This window comes from Dendrobates tinctorius, unplaced genomic scaffold (assembly GCF_039654945.1).
Source record: "Dendrobates tinctorius isolate UK_male_01 unplaced genomic scaffold, ASM3965494v1 ptg000004l, whole genome shotgun sequence".
NCBI classification, from domain to species: Eukaryota; Metazoa; Chordata; class Amphibia; order Anura; family Dendrobatidae; genus Dendrobates; species Dendrobates tinctorius.
In genome coordinates, this window is record NW_027361672.1 from 32,690,840 (window position 1) to 32,715,809 (window position 24,970).

The 24,970-nt window shown below is 44.2% G+C and overlaps 1 protein-coding gene across 2 annotated transcripts in view; it reads right to left on the reverse strand.

The window, feature by feature from the left end:
• Window positions 1-957: 957 nt before the first annotated feature.
• The window catches only part of LOC141082815 (N-acetyllactosaminide beta-1,6-N-acetylglucosaminyl-transferase-like), an 82,478-nt gene continuing 58,465 nt past the window's right edge, over window positions 958-24,970 (reverse strand). Inside the window, exons 3-4 of one of the 2 annotated variants that reach the window (XM_073566784.1) lie at window positions 8,027-8,101; window positions 6,737-6,844 (exon numbers count right to left, since the gene is read on the reverse strand). In XM_073566784.1, the coding sequence (XP_073422885.1) occupies window positions 8,031-8,101 (71 nt within the window). In that variant the 3' untranslated portion in view covers window positions 6,737-6,844; window positions 8,027-8,030. Of the gene's footprint in view, window positions 6,845-8,026; window positions 8,102-24,970 lie in introns of both variants that reach the window. The other variant, XM_073566774.1, reaches the window with a different exon arrangement.

Sequence of the window (24,970 nt, forward strand, 5' to 3'; positions counted from 1 at the left end):
ACACAATACCTTTGTGTTTTAGGCAAAAAAAAATGTCATTTTTTGCATTGTAAAAATTGCAAAAAGAAAAATTGGCTGAATGCAAAAGTTTGTGCGCCCTTGGAGATTTGTGTGTTCAGATAACTTTGACCATGGATTCAGACCTTAATTACCCTGTTTGAGTTATGGCTTTTTCACTATCATCATTAGGAAAGGGCAGGTGATCTAAATTTCACAGCTTTATAAAGCCCCAGCCTTCTCTAACCTTGTGCCAAAAAAACAATAGCCATTGGTTCTTCTAAGCAGCTGCCTAGCATTTTGAAAATGAAAATGAAGGAGGCCCTCAAAGCAGGAGAAGGCTATAAAAAGATATCAAAGCATTTTTAAGTTGCCCTTTCATCAGTCCAAATTGTAATTAAGAAGTTGACATGAACACTAGAGGTCAAGATAAGGTCTGGAAGACCAAAAAAAATTTCAGTGAGAGCTGCTTATAGGATTGCTTAGAGAGGCAAATCAGAATCACCACTGAACTGCAAAAGAGCTTCAGAAAAATTAAGCAGACTTGGAGTTGTGGTACAGTACATTATTCTACTGTTCAGAGACACCGAAACAAATATGGCCTTTTTGGATAGGGTGGAAAAATTTTGGCTAAAAACTGGAGTAAACTGCTTAGTTAATGTGGATCATTGTTTTTACAAAAATTATTACACTTATTCTTTTTACCTATTTTGCCTATTATTTTATTTTGTTGAAGAATAAAAACAGTTCCTACCTGGAAACCATCCACAAGCAGACTAACTGATGATACTTTATTATTATTATTTTTGTAGTACATGCGTGATCTTCCAAACCCTGACTCTATATTTACATTGATGCGTGATCCCAAACAGGTTACTGTACTGTTCATGACAAGGCAATGAAAAAGCAAAATATTTACCTATGTACAGTGTATTGTCACCTTCAAGCTGGTCATTAAGGTTATTATTATTATTTATTTATATAGCAACATTGATTCCATGGTGCTGTACATAAGAAGGGATTACATACAAATTACAGATATCACTTACTGTAAACAAACTTACAATGACAGACTGATACAGGGGGGAGAGGACCCTGCCCTTTCCAGCTTACATGCTACAGGATGGTGGGGAAGGAGACAGTAGATTGGTGGATTGCAGCAGTTCCGGTGTTGGTTGAGGCGATATCTCCGGTAGTGGTGAGGAGGTAGTGGGGTCATTGCAGGCTGTAGGCTTTCTTGAAGAGGTGGGTTTTCAGGTTCCGTCTGAAGGATCTGAATGTGGTTGATAGTCGGACATGTTGGGGCAAAGAATTCCAGAGGATGGGGCTATTCGGGAGAAGTCTTGGAGGCGGTTGGGTGAGGAGCAAATAAGTGTGGCGAGAAGGAGGACTTGGGATGACCGGAGATTACGTGAGGGAAGGTATTGGGAGATTAGTTCAGAAACATATGGGGGAGACAGGTTATAGATGGCCTTGTAGGTCAGTATTAGTAATTTGAACTGGATGCGCTGAGGGAATGGAAGCCAGTGAAGAGATTTGCAGAGGGGAGAAGCGGAGGAGTAGCGAGGAAAGAGATGAATTAGTCGGGTGGCAGAGTTAAGGATGGACTGGAGAGGTGCAAGGGTGTTAGCAGGGAGACCACAGAAAAGGATGTTGCAGTAGTCGAGGCGGGAGATGATGAGGGCGTGCACAAGCATTTTAGTAGATTGAGGGTTGAGGAAAGGACGGATTCTGGAAATATTTTTGAGCTGGAGGCGACAGGAGGTATAAAGAGCTTGGATGTGTGGTTTGAAGGACAGGGCAGAGTCCAGGGTTACTCCGAGGCAGCGGACTTCCGGTACTGGGGAAAGCGTGATGTCATTAATTGTGATAGATAGGTCAGGTAAGGAAGATCTGTGAGATGGAGGAAAGATGATGAGTTCAGATTTGTCCACATTGAGCTTGAGGAAGCGAGGATATGGCTGATAGACACTCCAGGATTCTGGACAGCAGAGAGGTGACTTCTGGGCCAGAGAGGTAGATCTGAGTGTCGTCAGCATAAAGGTGGTACTGGAATCCGTGGGACTTTATGAGTTGACCCAGGCCAAGGGTATAAATTGAGAAGAGTAGGGGTCCTAGAACAGAGCCTTGGGGGACTCCAACAGAGAGAGGGTGGGATGAGGAGGTAGAGTGGGAGTGGGAGACGCTGAATGTGCAGTTTGAAAGGTATGAGGAGAGATCCAGTATAGGGCTAGGTCTTTGATGCCAAAGGAGGAGAGGATCTGTAGTAGGAGGCAGTGGTCAACTGTGTTGATTGCAGTGGGCAGGTCTAGAAGCAGGAGTATAGAATATTGTCCGTTTTCTTTGGCTGTAAGTAAGTCATTAGTAATTTTGGTCAGGGCTGTCTCAGTAGAGTGATGGGGGTGGAAACCAGATTGTAGATTGTCAAAGAGCAAGTTAGATGGGCGGAAAGTTCAGCATGGACATGCAGCTCCAGGAGTTTGGAAGTGAATGGGAGCAGTGATATTGGACGATAGCTGGACATAGTGGTTGGGTCGAGGGTTGGCTATTTAAGGATAGGCGTGATTGTGGCATGTTTAAAAGCGGAAGGGAAGGTATCGGACATTAGTGATAGGTTGAAGAGGTGGGTTAGGGATGGGATAAGTGTGGTCGTGAGGTTGGGGAGGAGGTGGGATGGGATGGGGTCAAGTGCACAGGTTGTGAGGTGCGATTTGGAAAAGAGGCGATTAAGCTCCCCTTCAGTGATGTTGGCGAGGGAGGTTATGGGGTTTGGGCATTGGTCTGGTATACAAAGGGGTTGTGATGGATGAATAATGAAGACTTGCCTTGTTTGGTCGATCTTATTTTTGAAGTGCGTGGTAAAGTCCTCAGCAGAGATGAGGGAGGTTGGAGGGGGCAGTGGTGGATGGAGGAAGGAGTTGAAAGTTTTGAATAACTGTTTGGGATTGTAGGATAGGGAAGATACGAGGGTTGTGAAGTAGGCCTGTTTGGCAGAGGCGAGGGCAGATTTGAAAGCGAGTGTTGCCTGTTTGAATGCAATGAAGTCATCTTGCAAATTTGTTTTCTTCCAACGCCGCTCTGCAGCCCTGGACACTTGCCGGAGCTTTTTAGTGGTGTTATTGTGCCAGGGTTGTCTGTTGGTACATCGCATTCTGCCATGAACGAGAGGGGCGACCGTGAGCTGATGCGAGAGTGGCATTGTAGAAAGCAGTGGCACTACCTGTGTCTTAGAATGAGGATATGGTTGCCAGTGGTAAAATAGAGTCAGAGAGCACGTGGGTGTCTAGGTGTGCAAGGTTTCTGCGGGGATGCGCATGTTGCTGGACATGGGTGCCAGGAGATGAGGACAGGGATGAGAAAGTGAGTAGATGGTGGTCAGATAGGGGAAGAGGGGAGGTTGTGAAGTTAGAAAGAGAGCAGAGGTGGGTGAAGACCAGGTCTAATGTATGTCCGTCTGTGTGGGTGGCTGAGGAGGACCACTGAGTAACTCCAAAGGATGAAGTAAGGGACAGGAGTTTGGAGGCTGCTGACTGAAGGGTTAACCTTTTGCCTCAATATGCTGTTATATCTGTCAAGAGGCATTCAAGAAAACATTTTTCGAATTAAGAAAAAATAATTCATATCCTATTAAATATTGTGTATTTGCATTGCCCAATATCCATATTTCTAGGATGATGGAAAACAAAATGCTAATATTTTAGAATTTAGTTCTAATAATTGAGAACATTTTTGAAGTATGAACAATAAGTAATGAAAAAATCTGTTTTAATGCTGTAATAGCCACCAACATCCAACTACTCTAATCAGTAGATGCATATCTAATATTGTGTATTTTGTCATAATATATTAAATGAAATACGAGAAACATAACCTTATGCAAAAGGATACATGCAGGCAAAAAATAGACCAAAGGACACTCACTTGGCTATTGAAAATCACGTTAAAGCTAAAGTACTGAGCAAAAGTTTTAGGCAGGTGTGGAAAAAACTCTACAAAGAATGATTTCAAAAATAGAGGTGTCTGATAGGTTTCAAATTTACTCTGCTGGAGAACAATGATGCCAACATATAGCCAGAAGCACTCCCATTAATATTTTTGTATATGTTTATGTATTGTAGTGTGTATACTCACCTAATGCAGCTTTCACCAGGATCCAGCACTGCGTTGCTCCACTTCTCAGTGACGTCGCCGCTCTGCAGATTTTCTGGGTCACGCTGCTGAAATGGCTTTTCCTATGTAAACCTATGGAACATCAAGACTTACATTGTAAAAGAGACTTCCCGCTGAAACATAGAACATAGAGTGATCTGGATAGACTGCAGAGCGGTGACATCATTGACAAAAAGAGCAGAATGGTGCTGAATCCTGGGGATAGCAACAGTAGGTGAGTATATTAATATACTCACAAGATTCCCTATACACATATACACACATTTAATGAAAAAAAAAAAGATTCATGGGAGTGCTTCTTTAAGAACAATCTTCACTCTATAGAAGTACAAGGAGTCCTGGAAGAGATGATATGGCCCCCACAGAGTCCGGATCTCAATATCATCGAGTCTGTGTAATACAACATGAAGAGGCAGAAGGATTGACAAGCCTATATCCACAAAAGATCTGTGGTTAGATCTCCAAGATATTTGGAACAATCTCCCTGTCAAGTTCTTTCAAAAACTGCATACAGGTCTTTTTAGAAGAATTGCTGCTTTGAAGGCAAAGGGTTTCACACCAAAGATTGATTTGATTTAGTTTTCTCATTTGATCATTCACTTTGCAATTTGTTTATTGCTAAAAATAAACTATTAACACTTCTATTTTAAAGCATTCTTACTTTCCAGCATTTTTCCACAACTGTCTGAAACCAATTAATGGATTGAAGAATACTCACTTTTTCTATATCTGAGTAATCCAACAAGCTCTTGCAGATAAGAATTTTTATGTTCAAGACACAGAACATGCTACTGAGGTGCATTTTCAACACGTATTGTTCACGGTCTGCAACATAAATAAAGCGCCACTCCAGCATTTTTTTATTGCTCCATTGGAGTGGTTTTAAATTTAATTCCCCTGCCTCCATTATTATACTTACTTGCCGCATATCTACATTAAATGGAGGCACATATATAAAAATTCTCCAATCAGTCATATAGCGCTATACACCGGATCAAGGCTCTTTGTGAGCAGAAACATGTTGTGTACCCACGCTATATGTTCCCACTTTTTATGACGCTTGTCATTTTTAGCAATCCCTTTTAATGGACATATAGGGTTTTTTTGTTTATTTTTACTTGTAACCTTTGTGAATAAACCAAACCTTTTGGAATAGCAAAATGTACCCCACCAGTTTGGTTATTCAGTTGGAGACCAGATTGGACCACACACTGGGATTAAACCTTCAAATGGAAGTGCCTCTGGAATTTTATCCATATAATTCTTTATCATTGAAAGATATGTTCTTGAGTGACCATTCCGTGCATCTGAATGGATTTGTTCCTGCAGCAAGTGCATAGATTTCTTCAAAGCCTATTTATTGTAGATGAATGGGACAGATACAGAAATTTGCATCTTTTGCATATGAATATACCCAAAGGCTCTCATCACTTCAAAATGAAAAATAGATGATACATTTACGTGAGTAGCAAACAAGGAGGATTAAGGCAAATGTCCAGTAACAGCTGATCATCCTAGAAGGCAACAGAGTGGTCAAAGAGGCTGCACTAGGAAAAGATAGCTAAAGTAGAGGCGTACATCCATATTGCCTGTGCCAGAGGTGGACAGATCATTGGTGCAACGCGTGCGGCCGCACTGGGGCCCAAGTGGTGAGAGAGTCCATGTATACCTCCAAAGCATGTGCAATTTTGCATTTTTAGGAGATCTTGCACTGCAAATAGCACAAGTTCTTGCACAGTGGCCCTTTTCTGTCTGTGTCCACCAGTGGCCTTTGCAGCTTATTCAAGTACATGGGGACTCAGGGACAGATGGGGTCCCAGTTTAATCTCACAGGGATTTGAAGGCTTAGACCTTTTGCTGCCTTGATGGCCATGATGGTAATAGCTGTCTTTATGTTCCAACCATGTAAGGTGCAAAAACGGTTAAGGACAGCTGTGATATGTTGTTTGAATACCCCAACAGAAATTAATGAGAATTACGGAAACAGTGTAGCAAAGTGAGCCTCACTGTTAGCATACCTCCAAAGTTGCTAAAACAGCCTAGCTCACTGTGCTAAGCCATTTCCAGAAGATGCTAAATGCTTACTCTGTAAAGTGCTGCCATAAAGGTGCTCATAGACATTAGACTTTATTTGAAGAAAATAAATTATTTCAACCAAAACAATCATTCATCAGGTAACACTGATCATGGCCAATGCAGCAAAATGTCAAATAGAGTATATGACTGAAACCAGCTACATTTTCACCCATCCGAGGGCGCTATTCTCTTATTTCTCAGGTCAATAAAAAGGTGTATTGGCAATTGTTAAAAAAAGATCAAGGCAAAATTGAGTGTATGAATACAACCCAAAATAGATTGCTAAGATTAAACAGACAAGACCAACAACATAATAATAAAAATATTAAATATTTATATTTGTACACATTTTGCTAATATTTTACATTTACTTTCCCATCTAAACCAATATGTAATGTTTTTTATAGTAGTTAAAAGAACCAGCTGGGTTGCAGTGTTGTTTCGCTCTGAGATAATGTTTTGCGTCGTATCCTCAGCTCCAGGCATTCCATAGTAGGGGGATAACTAGACAGCTCAAATTTATTGGCAAAAACTCTTGTGGAGTTATACAGCCACGGCAAATCTCCTTCCCCATATACACACACTTGTCTGACATATCGACCTGTAACAATGAGAAACAATGCAAAATATCAGTTATTTACATAGCTGTTAGTATACGATCACTATAACCAGGTCTTGGGAGATTAGAGCTAAGGGATAGTCATACATATAGCAAAATCCCCTCCTCCCCCCTCAAAAAAAGGAAATGTTATTTTATGGTCATTTTGTAGAGTTTATTAAAATAAAAAAATTGGGTTTTGATAACATTTGAAAGTGTAGCTATGAAATAATAAAAAAAATAAGTGTGTGGTATGTATAAAGGTGACATTTAATGATGAGCGGACCCGTGGATGTTCAGGTACGGCAGGTTCGACTAATATAAAGTTAAAAATTGGTTCGGGTCCGAATTTGACCCGGAATCCAAACCCAATACAAGTCAATAGGGACTCTAAATTTAGTGCTGTAAAATGGCTGTAAAATGTTCGTAGTAAGGGCTAGCGGGCTGTAAAAGGAAGCAAAATGAGGGTAAGAGCAGTGCAATTGCAATGCAAACAAAAGGGTATGAGTAGGAAAATGACTCAAATTCCTTAAATTAGTCCATAAACATTGAGGTAATTAGTTTACCCAACAGGCTGGGTAGAATCAATAGAATGCTGTCAGAAGGCTAGATAACACACTGTCCAAAAACAACGTAAAGGCCCCTTTACATTTAGCGATGCACCAGCAATCCCGACCACGATACGACCCAGTCAGGATCGCTGGTGCATCGCTAAATGGTCGCTAGTGAGCTGCCACACAGGCAGATCTCACAGTGACGTAGCGACGCAGCAGCAGTCGTTACTTACCTTTCAGACGCGACGATCCTGACGTCCTCCCGCCCGCGTCCACGCGCCGCTCGTCGGCGCCAGCAGGAAGCCCAGCAGGAAGCGCCCGACGAGAAATGAAGCTGCATGATCTCGTGCGATCAGCGACAGACAGCGGGGGAGCTGGTCCGAGGTAAGTATCACACATAACAATATCGCTAGCAATGTCGCTGCTGTGCCACAAAATCGGTGACGCTTTAGTGACATTGCTAGTGATATCGCTATGTGTAAAACCCCCTTAAGTCAATGTAAACTATTTTTATCAATTGCATGTGTAAATATCCATCCATTCATTGGAACCCACCCAGAGTTAAATCATATTAGTAAGAAAAGCAGATAGCTGTGAGTTGGTGTTATTATTCTCAGAAATTACACCTTACCTGTTCAAAAAGAATCAATGTAGGGTGCACACGTCGTCAAAGTTGTTGGTACCCCTCGCTTAATGACAGAAAAACCTACAATGGTCACAGAAATAACTAGAATCTGACAAAAGTAATGCTAAATCAAAAATCTATGAAAATAAACAAATGAATGTCAGACATTGCTTTTCAAACATGTTTCCACAGATTTTTAAAAAAAATAAAACTCATCAAATAGGCCTGGACAGAAATGATGGTACCCCTGAAAATAATGTGACAAAAGGGACATGATAAATCAAGGTGTGTCCACTAAGTAGCATCACAGGTGTCTAAAATCTTGGAATCAGTGAGTGGGCCTGTATAGAGGGCTTCAAATACTCACTGTGCTCTTTGGTGACATGGTGTGTATCACACTCAACATGAAACAGAGGAAGCAAAGGAAAGAGTTGGCTCAGCAGATTAGAAAGAAAATTATAGACAAACATGTTAAAGGTAAAAGTTATAAGACCATCTTCAAGCAGCTTGATGTTCCTGTGAATACAGTTGCACATATTATTCAGAAATGTAAGCTCCATGGGACTGTAGCCAACCTCCCTGGACGTGGCCGCAGGAGGAAAATTGATGATAAATCAAAGAGACGAATAATACGAATAGTAACAAAAGAGCCCAGAAATATTCTAAACAGATTAAAGGTGAACTTCAAGATCAAGGAACATCAGTATCAGATCACACCATCCGTTGTTGTAAGAGCCAAAGTGGACTTCATTGGAGACGACCAAGGAGGACACCATTATTAAAAGAAAATTATAATAAATCCAGACTGGAAACTACATGTTGACAAACCACAAAGCTTCTGGGAGAATGTCCTATGGACAGATGAGACAAAACTTTTTGGCAAGGCACATCAGCTCAATGTTCCCAGACAGAAAAATGAAGCATATCAAGAAAAGAACACTGTCCCTACTGTGAAACATTGAGGAGGCTCTGTTATGCTTTTGGGCTGCTTTGCTGCATCTGGCACAGGGTGTCTAGAATCTGTGCAGGGTACAAGACTATCAAGAGTTTCTAGAGAGAAATGTGCTGCCCAGTGTCAGAAAGCTTGGCCTCAGTTGCAGGTTATGGGTCTTGCAACGGGATAATGACCCAAAACACACAGCTAAAAACACCCAAGAATGGCTATGAGGAAAACATTGGACTATTTTTAAGTGGTCTTCTATGAGCTCTGAGCTAAGTCCTATTGAGCATATTTGGAAAGAGGTGAAACATGCCGTCTGGAAAAGACAACCTTTAAACTCAGGACAACTGGACAGTTTGCTCTTGAGGAGTGGGCCAAAACACCTGTCGAGAGGTGCAGAAGTCTCAACGACAGTTACAGGAATCATTTGATTGCAGTGATTGCTTCAAAAGTTTGTGCAACAAAATTATTAGGGAACTGGGGGGTCTGCAATACCAAGATAAGGTTATTACACTTGGGGTTATTTAGTTTGGAAAATCGAAGGCTTCGGGGTGATCTTATTACAATGTGTAAATATATGCGGGGACATTACAAAGACCTTTCTAATGATCTTTTTACTCTAAGACCTATGACGGGGACAAGGGGGCATCCTCTACGTCTGGAGGAAAGAAGGTTTAATCATAATTACAGACGCGGATTCTTTACTGTAAGAGCAGTGAGACTATGGAACTCTCTGCCATATGATGTTGTAATGAGTGATTTCCTAGTAAAATTTAAGAAGGGACTGGATGCCTTTCTTGAAAAGTATAACATTACAGGGTATATACACTAGTTTCCTTAATATTGCGTTGATCCAGGGAGCTAGTCTGATTACCGTATGTGGAGTCGGGAAGGAATTTTATTCCCCAATGTGAAGCTTACTGATTGCCACATGGGTTTTTTTGCCTTCCTCTGGATCAACATGTTAGGGCAAGTTAGGATATGATATGGGTTGAACTAGATGGACTTAAAGTCTTCCTTCAACCTTAATAATTATGTTACTATGTTACTATGTTAAAATATTAAGGTAAGGGTACCATCATTTCTGTCCAGGCCTATTTCATGAGTTTTATTTATTTATTTATTTTAAATACTGTGGAAGCATGGTTGAAAAGCAATGTCTGACTTTCATTTGTTCATTTTCATAAATGTTTTATATATTATTACTTTTGTCAGATTCAAGTTATTTTGGTGACCATTGTGGGTTTTCCTGTCATTAAACGAAGGGTACCAACAATTTTGACCACATGTGTATTTTAAACTTATTTACAAATTGTCACAAGGGTACTGATAGCTCAGAACTAATAGAAAGACTACATAGTGACCAAGAGACACATTGCGCTTTTAGTTTCAACGATTTTATTGAAAACATGAATATCTTTTAACATGACAGACATTGATATCAAAGCACGAGGGTCCCCTCACAGGGGGACATATATGAGAGAATAAATGGAAAAATACACAATATCTTCATTATCATAGACTTAGCTTTATAAAACTATAGAATACCAGTCTTAACACAACTAAGTTAGGGTTAATGGGGAAGGGGGGTGTCACGATGACCCGCCCTGTGTGACGCGACCCGCAGCCGGTAACCGAAACTACAAGACACGGCACGTGATACTGTCCTGTGTGACACGGCCAGCTGGCCAGTACTACAACAACAAGACACGGGGAAAGGGGAAACAGTTACAACGGTGGGCCCTGCGATAGGGAAAGGGGGCGTGGAGACATCCTGCACTCCCCTGAGTCAGTGTCCCTAACGCTCCTAATGTTCCCTATGCCGGTTCCGCACCGGGCGCTGATCAGGAACCTGTCGCCCTAGCACACCCTACACCTATCCCTTGCTAGGGAGCTGGGTGGCGCAGGCACTGGCCCCACCGCTGTACTAATACACACTAAGGAAAAACACCAACAGGAAAACACCACTTAGCTTTACTCTGTTGCACTTGCTCCTGGCAACAGAGTCCACCACCAGAATCCAGCTCTCCTCCTGAATAGCTGCCACCAAGCTCTGTCAGAGCTACAAGGAAATCCCCTCTGACTCCATCCACACCAGCACTAAGACAGTGCTGCAAGGAACGCTCTCCAGCTCCTTCCTCCACCAAGGATGGCTGAAATGAACACTATCACCAACACTGATTGCAACACCTGTGACTCTTTTATAGCAGAGCCAGAGCACTCACACCTGCATTATAATCATGTGCACTAACTAAAGAAACCAGAGTGCAATGACGTTCACCACCACCACCAGGGGCAAATTTAGAACAAAAGACACCACAGTGCAATAATCCTAATGGTCACCGGGAGCAAAAACCAAACTTAAGCACAGCTTAAGAAAAAAAAAGGTTACCTGTGCTTTTTATCAGCCCTGATCCAGCATGGATCATGACAGTACCCTCCCCTTAATGAGGGGCCTCTGGACCCTCAAGACCACTCCTCATCAGGGAACCACCCACAGCAGAGACTCCCAGACCCAGAGTTCACCCCAGCAACTACCTGCACGTCAGGTTGATGAAAAACGAGCCTGCTGGAATTGGCAGCATATGTTCTGGAGGCACCACACATCTCTGAATCGCTGAGCTGGGGAACGAGTGGTGTATGTGTATGTTTGGTATGAACTGGTAACACTCCACAACACACTTCCACTGGATGTTTTTTGGTGGCCACCCATACATGCTCGTTCACACACAGGTCCAGACCTGAACGTTTATTGCCACTCGTTCGTTTGTCACCATTTGGAGAAATCTTTCTGGGATTGATAACAGAGGCGTCCCCCATGTCACCACACTCACACCCCCGCACTTCACCAAGGGGTACACCACCCTCCAACCCCTTCCACCACTAGGCCTGCGCCTCCCAGGGTTGGCCAATTGTGAGGGTTGAGACTTGCCCCTACTCTCCTGCAGCACATCTGCTGCTCTCAACGGAGAGGAAGGGGTCCGTTGAGGAGAGACGGCAGAGACATTAGTTCCTAGGCAGCAGCCCTCACACGACTGCCCCCAGCTGACCACTTCCCTCACCCGCCAATCTATTACCGGGTTGTGTCTTTTCAGCCAAGGGAGGTCTAAAATAATAGGTACTGGCATTCCCTCCAAGACGTAGCACGACAAGGACTCCTCATGATGTCCTATACGTAGATGGATATTCTCTACGACGTGGGTCAAGCTCCCCTGGCTCTGTGAAACCAAGTTTATGGCCTGGACGCTAATAGGTTGGGCCAGCGTCCTACACCTCAGACCATGAGTCTGGACAAAGCGAGCATCCACCAGACTGACTCCTGCTCCACTGTCCACAAGCACTGGTATCACCTCCGGTACCCCGCCAGCCAAGACCTCTGCTGACATGGTACCTTGGGAGGGCAAAATGGAGGAAATGTATACTCCCTGGTCACCTCCCTCCAAGCAACCAGGGGAATGCGGCTCCGCAGATGGCACAGATAATTTGGCGCGCAATGGGCAAGCTTCAGGCCATGACCTGTCTACCCACAGTACAAACATGCAGACACCACTCCCCAAACCGCAGGCAGCTCCGAATACAAACTAGCTCCTCCTACTTGCATAGGTTCGTCTGGAGACTTGGCATGAACTGGGCAGGCTCTCATAAAATGGCCAGGCTTCCCACAGGAAAAGCATACCCCCACCATGACGAGCCGCAGACACCCCATTTTTGTATCAACAACACCGGGCTGTCTGGGTTCCTCCGTCCGCACTGGTGGGTCCTCCTCCCTAGCGAGGAATTCAGGGGGCACTGTTATGAATGAGTCACCGAGGAGGAAAAACAAAAACAAGCTAAGCCACAGAAAACCAGAGAGGTTGGTAACTAAGCGGATTGCATACCCCTGAACCTATCCACACAACTAGCAGTAGCCGTGGAGCGTACGTACGATGATCCTAGATGCCTCGTCACAGCCGGAGAACAAACACAGATAGAAAAATAGGCTGAGAAAACGATGGGGCCCACACTAACTTGAAAGGACAGGAAAGGAAAGATGCTGTCTGCAATCATGCACAAAGTCCTGCCAAAAAATGTCCAACACTTTCTGATAACAAAAACCCTGAAGTCTCTAGACTTCAATTCCCTATATCAGCACTCTGGTATATTCTGAAGACAGAGCAAAAAGAAACCAATCTGATCAGGGACAAAAAGCAAACTGGCATAAACAGAGACATAAGAATGGAATTTCAGCAAAGCCCCAGCAGGGGCTGGCTGACCACCAAAACTGAGTAAACCAGACCAAATCTCATGTGAAAAAATAGCAGAGCACACTTAGCTTGAAAAGGCAGGAACAGAACTGGAAACCAGAACCTCAGAGCAGGAAAAATCATCAGCACAAAATTAGGGAGTCGGCTGTCTTAAATCCAGAGACTCCTGATGTCCACTCACAGTCCTCCTCCTCAGGTGGCAGGTCTCTGCAATTTAGATCAGCTTTATTACCTACTGTCACCACTAGAGGGAGCCCGGATAGAGAACTCACGACTCCTCTGTCAACACAGCCAGCTCCACCACCCTCACCAGAAGCCAGAGGTAAACCAGAAAATGAGTTCACAACAGTACCCCCCCTGAGGAGGGGTCACCGAACCCTCATCCATGCCACCAGGCCGATCAGGATGGGCCCAATGAAAAGCACGAACCAATCTATCGGCATGAATGTCAGAAGCAGAGACCCAAGAATTGTCCTCCTGGCCATAACCCTTCCACTTGACTAAATACTGGAGTCTCCGTCTAGCCAGACGAGACTCCAGTATTTTCTCTACCTCATATTCCACATTACCTTTAACCAACACAGGGTCAGGAGCTGCCGCCATAGGAACCACTGGCTCAACAAACCTCTTCAACAGAGACTTAAGAAACACGTTATGGATCTTAAACGTAACTGGAAGAGCCAATCGAAAAGAAACCGGGTTAAGAATCTCCAAAATCCTATAAGGTCCAATAAATCTTGGCTTGAACTTTGGAGACGCAACCTTCATAGAGATATTTTTTGACGGCAACCAAACCATATCACCCACTTTAAACCGGGGACCAATGGTTCTATGCCGGTTGGAAAACCGCTAGGCCTTTTCTTGAGAGAGGGACAACTTATCCACCACTTGGTCCCAAATCTGCTGCATTCTCTCTACCACAGTGTCAACACCTGGGCAGGCTGAAGATTCCACTTGCCCTGAAGAAAATCAAGGATGAAACCCAAAGTTACAGAAAAAGGGCGACATCAATGTGGCAGAACTAGCTCTATTATTCAGGGCGAATTCGGCCAAGGGCAAAAATGAGACTCAATCATCCTGATCAGCAGATATAAAACATCTCAAATAGGACTCCAAAGTCTGGTTTGTTCTCTCAGTCTGCCCATTGGTCTGTGGGTGAAACGCAGAGGAGAAGGATAACTGAATTCCCAGCTTGGAATAAAAAGCTTTCCAAAATCTGGAGACAAACTGGACTCCTCTGTCCGACACAATGTTCTCAAGAATCCCATGCAACCGAACATCTGTTGTAAAAACAAGGGCACCAACTCTGAGGAAGATGGCAGCTTTGGGAGTGGTACAAGATGGACAATCTTACAAAATCTAACACAAATTACCCAGATAACAGTCATTCTCTGAGAGACAGGAAGACCAGAAATAAAATCCATTGAGATATGGGTCCATGGCCTCTTGGGCATCGGCAAGGGCATCAACAACCCACTAGAACGAGAACAGGGTTTAGACCGGGAACAAGTCCCACAAGACTGCACAAAATTCCTGACATCATGAGAAAAGACCGACTCACCAAATGTCTGGTTCCAAAAATACCTGGAAGACCAGCCAACGCGGAGCAATGAACTTCAGACATCACTCTCTTCCTCCATTGGTCAGGAACATACAATTTTCCCATAGGACTACGCTCAGGTTTGTCCTTCTGAAATTCTTCCAGGGCACATCTCAAATCGGGCGAGATGGCAGAAAGAACTACCCCCTCATCTAGGATGGTAGTAGGTTTAGTCACAATAGGAGAATCAGCAAAGAAACTCCTAGAAAGGGCGTCTGCCTTAACATTCTTAGTGCCCGGAAGAAAGGAGACCACAAAATCAAAATGCGTGAAAAACAAGGCCCACCTAGCCTGTCTAGGATTCAAGCGTTTGGCCGACTCCAGGTAAATCAAATTCTTGTGGTCAGTGAGGACCACAACTTGATTTCTAGCTCCCTACAACCAATGTCTCCACTCCCCGAATTCCCACTTCATGGCCAACAATTCCCGATTCCCCACATCATAGTTGCATTCAGATGGGGAGAACTTTCGGGAAAAGAAGGCACAGGGATTCATTTTAGAAGTCACCGGATCTTATTGTGACAAAACAGCTCCTGCACCAATCTCCGAAGCATCTACCTCTACCTGAAATGGAAGTGAGACATCAGGTTGCCGTAAAACCGGAGCAGAAGTGAACCTCCGCTTCAGCTCCTGAAATGCCAAAACAGCCTCTGGAGACCAATTCAGCACATCAGCGCCCTTCTTGGTCAGATCGGTCAGTGGTTTGGCAATACCAGAAAAATTAGCTATAAATTTACGATAAAAATTAGCAAAACCCAAAAACTTCTGGAGAGCCTGCAAAGAAGTGGGTTGAACCCAATCATAAATGCCTTTACCTTGGCCGGGTCCATTTCAGTAGTTGACGGAGACAAAATAAATCCCAAAAATGAAATCCTCTGTACACCAAAAAGGCATTTCGATCCCTTAACATACAGGGAATTCTCCCTCAAAATCCGGAACACAGTCCGAACATGTTCCACATGAGAATCCAAATCACTGGAAAAGATCAGCATATCATCCAAATAGATGATCAAAAACTTATCCACAAAGTCATGGAAAATATCATTCATGAAGGATTGGAAGACAGAAGGGGCATTAGTGAGCCCAAAAGGCATCACCAGGTACTCAAAATGTCCCTCCAGAGTATTAAACGCCGTCTTCCATTCATCCCCATGCTTGATGCGAATAAAATTATACGCCCCCCTGAGGTCAAGCTTAGTAAACCAGCAGGCACCTTTAACTCTGGAGAATAAATAAGAAATCAGGGGTAACGGATACTGATATTTAACCGTAATCTTGTTAAGGGAACGATAGTCAATACAAGGCCTTAATGAACCATCTTTCTTAGCTACGAAAAAAACCCCAGCACCTAAGGGTGAAGAGGATGGTCTAAAATGACCCTTCTCCAACGACTCCTTAATATAAGATCGCATAGCCTCGTGTTCAGGTACAGATAAGTTGAAAAGCCGACCCTTGGGAAATTTACACCCAGGCCTCAACTCAATTGCACAGTCATAACTCCTATGAGGAGGCAGGGACGCAGACTTACTCTCACTAAATACATCATAAAAATCAGCCAAATAGTCAGGAACATCATGAGACTGGGGAGAGGTGGAGAAAACAGGAGTGTCACCAAGAGCACACCGACAGCCCCAACTCACCACAGACACAGATTTCCAATCCAAAACTGGATTATGGATTTGCAACCAGGGAAAACCCAGAACAATAGAATCATGCAAATTATGCAGTACCAAAAATCTACAATTTTCTTGGTGGTCTGGGGTGACCCGCATTATCACCTGGGTCCAAAACTGAGGTTTATTCTCCGTCAAAGGAGCAGTATCAATACCCCTCAAAGGAATAGGCGTCCACAGAGGTATCATGGGAAAACCACAACGTTTAGCAAAATCCAAATCCATCAGATTCAAAGCCGCTCCTGAATCCACAAAAGCCTTGGCGGAAAATGTGGATAAGGAGCAGATCAGAGTAATTGCCAAAAGAAACTTAGGTTGTACACCACCCTCGGCATATGTGTGTGCAAAACGTTTCTCTCGTTTAGGGCAGACAGATATAATATGAGAGGCATCTCCACAGAAAAAACACAGCTTATTACGCCTTCTATACTCAAGACATTGCACCCTAGACAAAACTCTATCACATTGCATAGGTTCAGACGTTTGTTGAAAAGATGGCAACACCTCTCGTGTAGTTTTACGTTCACGTAAACGCCGATCAACTTGAATGGCTAATGACATACAATCGTCAAGACCAGAGGGAACAGGAAATCCCACCATAATATCTTTTACGGTTTCTGATAAACCCTTGCGAAAGAGAGCTGCCAAGGCACCATCATTCCATGTAGTAAGGACCGCCCACTTTCGGAATTTTTGACAGTACATCTCTGCAGAATCCTGACCTTGGTTCAATGCCAAAAGGGCTTTCTCAGCTTGATCAATAGCATTAGGTTCAACATACAACAACCCCAAGGCTTGAAAAAATGCATCCACATTAGTCAGAATAGGATTTTCAGGTGTCAAAGAAAACGCCCAATCCTGGGGATCGCCGTGCAGCAAGGAGATTACAATTTTACCTGCTGCGCAGAGCTCCCCGATGAGTTAGGCTTCAAGGCAAGAAATAATTTAAAATTATTCTTAAAATTCAAAAATTTAGACCGATCCCCAGAAAACACATCAGGAGTAGGGATTTTTGGTTCAACAGCATGTGATTGAGCGAGATAGGCGGAAATTCCCCGCACTTCAGCAGCGAGCTGCTCCACACGATCAGACAATTGCTTAATCTCCATTAAGGAAAAAATCCTCCTACGGCCCCAGAGAAAAAGAGGAAAAAATACATATAAAAAAAAATTCTGACACTTTTTTTTTTTTTACAATTTTTTTTTCCTGCTTTTGAGTACCCTAGAATCTGCGGTATGGCTGGTGATTCTGTTATGAATGAGTCACCGAGGAGGAAAAATAAAAACAAGCTAAGCCACAGAAAACCAGAGAGGTTGGTAACTAAGCGGATTGCAGACCCCTGATCCTATCCACACAACTAGCAGTAGCCATGGAGCGTACCTACGATGATCCTAGATGCCTTGTCACAGCCGGAGAACTAAATGAGCCTAAAGCAAGAAAAGGGGAGATCTAAACTGCCCCAGAGCAGACCCCAAAGCAATAGACAGCCCCCAATCATGTATTGTCGGTGAGACAAGATGAAAACACAAACACAGATAGAAAAATAGGCTGAGCAAACGATGGGGCCCACACTAACTAGAAAGAACAGGAAAGGAAAGATGCTGTCTGCAATCATGCACAAAACCCTGCCAAAAAATGTCCAACACTTTCTAATAACAAAAACCCTGAAGTCGCTAGACTTCAATTCCCTATATCAGCACTCTGGTATATTCTGAAGACAGAGCAAAAAGAGACCATTCTGATCAGGGACAAAAAGCAAACTGGCATAAACAGAGACATGAGAATGGAAATTCAGCACAGCCCAGCCCCAGCAGGGGCTGGCTGACCACCAAAACTGAGTAAACCAGACCAAATCTCATGTGAAAAAATAGCAGAGCACACTGTTATGATTGAGTCACCGAGGAGGAAAAAACAAAAATGCAAGCTCAGCCCAGAAAATCAGAGAGGTTGGAAACTAGCAGATTGCAGACCCCTAATCCTATCACACAAATAGCAGTAGCCGTGGAGTTTTCCTACGGTGATCCTAGACACCTCGTCACAGCCGGAGATCTAATCTAAATAAGCCTAAAGAGAGAAAAGCGAAAAACTGACTGCCCCAGAGCAGATCCCAAAGCAATAGGCAGCCCCCAACATATAATGACGGTGAAGCAAGATGAAAACACTAACACAGATAGAAAGATAGGATGAGCAAACGATGGGACCCAAGCTAACTAAAAAGGACAGGACAGAAAAGCTGCTGTCTGCAATCCGAGAAAACCCTGCTAAAAATATTACCAACACAACTGATAAGCAAAAAGGACCCTGAAGTCACTAGACTTCAACCCCTATATCAGCACTCAGAATATTCTGAAAGCAGAGCAAAAGACAACACTGATCAAGGAATAAGAATCCAGCACACCCCCAGCCGAGAATGGCTGAACTCCAAAACAAGGTAAGCAAAGCCAAAACTAATAAGTTCAATAGCAGAGCAAAAACTTATCTTTGGGAAGCAGGAATCAGACTGGTCTCCAAGAATCCAGCAGAGAAATCACCAGCCACTCAGAAGGGCGTCGGCTGCCTTATATCCAGTCTGAAGTTCCTGTTACCCAGTCACAATCCAACCGATCAGGTGTTTGGTTTCTTTCATCCAAATCAGCCTCACTACCTTCCTTCACCAGAAGAGGGAGATCCTCGGACACAAAAGGTGAATGAACAGATGAGCTCACAACAGCACACTTAGCTTGAGAAGGCAGGAACAGAACTGGAAACCAGAACCTCAGAGAAGGAAAAATAAATTAGGGAGTCGGCTGTCTTAAATCCAGTCAGAGACTCCTGATGTCCACTCACAGTCCTCCTCAGGTGGCAGGTCTCTGCAATTTAGATCAGCTTCATTACCTACTGTCACCACTAGAGGGAGACTAGATGGAGAACTCACGACTCCTCTGTCAACACAGCCAGCTCCACCACCCTCACCAGAGGTAAACCAGAAAATGAGTTCACAACAGGGCACTTTTTGTATACGTCTTTCCCTGAGGCATCTATCCACCCGGATGGCAAGGGACATGGCGGCCTCCAGCGACCTGGGGGCAGCGTACTGCACCAGAGTATCCTGCAACTTTGGAGACAAACCCTGCACAAATTGACTCCTAAGTGCAGGGTCATTCCACTGAGTGTTAGTGGCCCACCTCGGGATTCCGCCAGGGTGACGCCATCAGGATCCCCATACACAAGCACCAAAGCTGCAAAAAACTCGTCCACGGACACCAATGATGGAGAATCGTCCGGTAGGGAGAAGGCCCAGGATTGGGGATCCCCTTTAAGAAGGGACATAATGATTCCCACCCATTGCTCTTCACTCCCTGATGAACGAGGGCGCAGCCTGAAATATAATTTGCAGGCTTGTTGAAACACCAAGAATTGATCTTTCCCTCTAGAAAATTTTTCATGGAGGGATATCTTGGGTTCTGGCTGAGCCTGTCTCTCAACCAAGCCCCCAAAGCCCACCAACTGCTGCAGTTGCTGCACCAACTCACCGCACAGCCCCCTAATCTCCTCAGTAAGGGTCTGCAGCATTTGGGCAAAGGTCTGAACTGGGTCCATGGCTCAGCAGAAAAAAAAAGTTGTTGGTTGGTGATAATGTCACAATGACCCGTCCTGTGTGACGCGACCCGCAGGCCGGTAACTGAAACTACAAGACGCGGCACGTGATACTGTCCTGTGTGACACGGCCAGCCGGCCGGTACTACAACAATAAGACACGGGGAAACAGTTACAACGGTGGGCCCTGCGATAGGGAAAGGGGAAGTGGAGACCTCCTGCACTCCCCAGAGTCAGTGTCCCTAACGCTCCTAACGTTCCCTATGCCGGTTCCGCATTGGGCGCCGATCAGGAACCTGTCGCCCTAGCACACCCTACACCTATCCCTTGCTAGGGAGCTGGGTGTTGCAGGCACTGGCCCCTCCGCTGTACTAATACACACTAAGGAAGAACACAAACAGGGAAACACCACTTAGCTTTATTCTGTTGCACTTGCTCCTGGCAACAGAGTTCACCACCAGAATGCAGCTCTCCTCCTGAATAGCTGCCACCAAGCTCTGTCAGAGCTACAAGGAAATCCCCTCTGACTCCTTCCACACCAGCACTAAGACAGTGCTGCAAGGAACGCTCTCCAGCTCCTTCCTCCACCAAGGATGGTTGAAATGAACACTATCACCAACACTGATTGCAACACCTGTGACTCTTTTATAGCAGAGCCAGAGCACTCACACCTGCATTATAGTCATGTGCACTAACTAAAGAAACCAGAGTGCAATGACGCTCACCACCACCGGGGGCAAATTTAGAACAAAAGACACCACAGTGCAATAATCCTAATGGCCACCGGGGGCAAAAACCAAACTTAAGCACAGCTTAAGGAAAAAAAAAGTTACCTGTGCTTTTTATCAGTCCTGATCCAGCATGGATCATGACAGGGGGAAAGGGGGAGGATGGACAATGAGTGCTGTTATTAAGAAATGAGTCGATGCGAAATAGTGGAACAATCGTTTCAAGTCCTATGTTCAACAGTGATAATAACTATATTTATATATTACATAGATAAAGATATCATTCTAGGAAGATCATCATTATTTTGCGCCTGGATCCAAGGTTCCCAGATACCTCTGAAAACATCAAAATAGTCAGATCTAGTGGCTTCTTTTTTTCGTACAGCATAATTAGGTCAACTCGTATTTTCACCTGAAATATTGACAACATATTAGTTTTCCATTTACTGGCTATGTGGTTTCTAGTTGCCACAGTGATAAAATCAATAAGTCGGCACGTTTTCTTATTGGCATGAATTGGCCTATCCCCTAGAAGTAACACTGTCGGTGTTAGTAGTAGTTTCTTGTTTAGGACAGTGTTGATTGAGGTCACCTCAGTTCACAGGCACTGGTTCTAACGAGTTCAGTTTGAGTACCAGACTGATGAGCAACCTCGAGTCCGGCACTCGGCACTCAACAGTCCAACACTAGACTAATGAGCCTGTGAGCTTCATGTCAATGGACATAAAACAACTGGCATTATCCCCAAAACACTACTTCACTTGCCAACGCAGCAAGGCAAGCGGGAAGAGCCATGGCTAAATGCCAGAAATGGCGCACCTAATGGATCTAATGCATCTTATGGATGCACCATTTCTGTGCGGCTGGAGGCTGGTGTTATAATTCTCAGAGGAGGCTAAAATCCATGGCCTTTTCCAAGCCTATCAGCCCACAGATGACAGCATAGTCTTTGCTGATTATTAAATATAGGGGGTACCCCAAGTCATTTTTCTTGTCCCCTATTAACAACCAGTAAAGGCAATGCAAATAGCTGGGAACTGATATTAATAGGCTGGGAACTTTTATGTATTCTGGCCCCTTTAAAGAATAATAACACCAGCTTACAGCTGTCTGTTTTCCCTCAGAAGGTTTAAAAAATTAAATTATTTATTTATTTTACACAGTCAGGCAGGGTCATGTGTTGCTCCAGCCAATCACAGCCATGACATTACTTGACATGGCTGTGATGGGATGGAGCCAGAAGTGCTCACAGCCTTATTGCCTGTTGATTAGCTGTGCTGCAGGCTTTAAACAAGCTTTATTAGGATCACATACCCAAACAGGAAATCAGACATGCAGTAAGTAGTTCGTGTTCGGGGTTGGGTACCAGATGCTAGAAGTTCAGTATGGTGGGCCGTGACTTCAGCATCCCAGGTTTCCTTCGCTATATCAAGGAGACCCTGTGGATGTCAGCCATACAGAAGTTTGAACGGAGAGAACACAGTAGAAATCTGTGGAACGTTCTTAATAAAGAACAGCAGATATGGTACGAGACAGTCCCAGTCTCAACCATCCTTTTCTATGACCTTCCTAAACATATTCTTCAGTGTTTTATTGAATCTTTCCACAAGGCCGTCCATCTGGGGATGGTACACTGACATCTTCAGTTGTGTAATTTCCAGGGCCTTACACAGTTCCCTCATCACCTTTTTAGGAGTGGCAGAAGGCACTAAAAAAAATAAATAATTAAAGTGCCTTCGCCACTCGGGGTCCACCGTGCGGTGGATGACAAAACCGCTGCTGAGAGAGGCAGAGCACAAAAGCGGTAATATGCACAGGGTTCTAACTCACCCAGGTGCAAAAAGGCAAGCTCTGTTAAATGACACAGAGCTGCAGGGAAAAGTAATACCAAAAGTATCACTGAGCCTGTTAACCGCACAGGATCTCAGCGGCACACGAGCGGTAGCTGGAAACCGGAGTAGTTAAATACAGTCACTACAACCGAGCGGACTTATCGTGTACACGTGTGCTCGGCATCGCAACTGCGCACACCTGGACAGGCTGCAACCGCAAATATCGCAAGCGCGATGCAGGACGCTAAGCTGCTGGAAAGATGGAGCTTGTGCACGCTGGCGCTAGCGCAGGTGCTGACAGAATACCACTCACTCACACAGACGTAATAACCGAGGAAAGGGGTTTCTTAATGAATCAGTCACCATTCCAAGCATCCGTCACCATACACACAGCAGCAGTATAAAATACTAGCGCATGGCATAACGGCCATGCGCACTTTTTATAGCATACGGGACCTGCCGGAAATCTCCAGAGCCCTGAGCTAAGCCAATGAAATCAGGAGCAGGACCTGAGCACCTGACTCCTGGACTCCAATGGGAACTTGTCCCGTGGGCATGTTCAGAAGCTGGGAAAAAGGACTTAGCCTCTGGAGACAAATGTGTGAATCTGGATTCCCGCATAGGCATTATAGAACCCAGATTCCTAACACACCTTCCTGATAAAGGGTGTTCCTTGGTCAGTCAGGATATCCCTCGGTAACCCTGTCTGGGAAAAAACGTAGACCAATTCACAGGCAACATTTTTCGCAGAGGAGCTTCTCTGGAGAACTGCTTCTGGGTATCATGTAGCATAATCAAGTATGAATAATATACATTTATGCCCATGAGTAGATTTAAACAGGGACCAACCAAGTCCATGGCAATTCTCTCAACCACCACTTCTATGATGGCTCATGGCACAAGGGGGCTTTGAAAGTGAGAGGTGGTGGAGGTTAGCTGACCGGTGGGAAAGGACCTGAAATACTTTTCAGCCAATAGAACCTCTCTATGACCCATTCTTGAGTATTGTCATTCCCCAGTTGGCCACCCAAGACATGTGATTGGGCGGTGTCCAACACCCTCTGTCTATAGGGTCTTAGAACCAATAACTCTTCCACTATCTCCTCCTTCATTTTCGTAACCTGGTACGATAAGTCTCCACTCAACATAAAATAGGGAAATCTGGTGTCAGCCCCCAGCTCCTGCAAGGGGTTTATCACTGTGATAAATCCAACAGTGGACCCACTGTGCCCTGACAGTAATTCTCACCCCCAAGTGTACCAAAAGTTCAGTTTTCAGCTTGACATATTCCTTGGCATCTTGCAAGGGTAAGTCATAGTAGGCATTCTGGGACTCCCCCATTAAGTATGGCGCTGGCACTTTTGACCATTGCTCTGGCAGATGCTTCTGCCTCTCAACGAACCTTTCAAAAACAGTCAAAAGGCCTCTATTTTATCACCCTCAGTCATTTTCTTCATTGCTCCTCTTACTGCCTTCTGGATGAAAAAATCATCAGTTCACGTTCGAGTTAGAGTTGCCACCACGGCACAAACCGCCTCTGCCAGTATATGAAACTGCTGCTGCTGTTGGTGAATCTGTTGCAGATGCAGTTTATTTGTCACCTGCTGTGTCAGCTGTTGTTATTGGCTTTCACAAGGTGTTTCACCAGGCCCACCATGCTGTCTAACATTATTTGTTGGCTTATGGCCACCTTCATGCACGACATGCAGCACCACTGTAGCCATCACACGTGTTCTTTGGGAACCCTGCCTGGACTTTTAACGCTGATTGTGGGATTGCTACTCACTTGGGTGCATCGTAAGGCAACACAGGAAGCGTTTCCATTTAAATTTCCATGCTGGTTTATTGGTGCTTCATAAACCAGCCACAAGCAAAGGAAAAGTAAACGGTCTTTCAGTGCAGGCAAAACAAAGTAAACAATTCTTGACAAAGTCTCTTTAGAGCCAGTCCTTGTCACACAGCTCTGTCTGGAGATAACACACGAGGCCTTTTTCCTCCACACACACAGACCAAGGGGTTCTAACAACAGATTCCATTTTAACACGTGAACCACACCTAGAGGTGGTATAGATGGCCAGCCAGACCCGCCCATCTCTCAGACTGCCTGTAAAACCTGGCCCAGATGCATCAAATAAGCCATTTAGTACTATGTGCACTAGAGCCATACACCAGGATTACATCACAGATGACAGCAATCTCTGTGATACATACATCCCATCAACTATTTGTCTGATAGCCACCTCACAATATATATATATGTATATATGTATACAGTATATAATTTTTTTAATAAACTGTTGCAGAAATATTAAGAAATCCTAATACTTAAAGGGAATCTTTCAGCAGGTTTTTGCTAT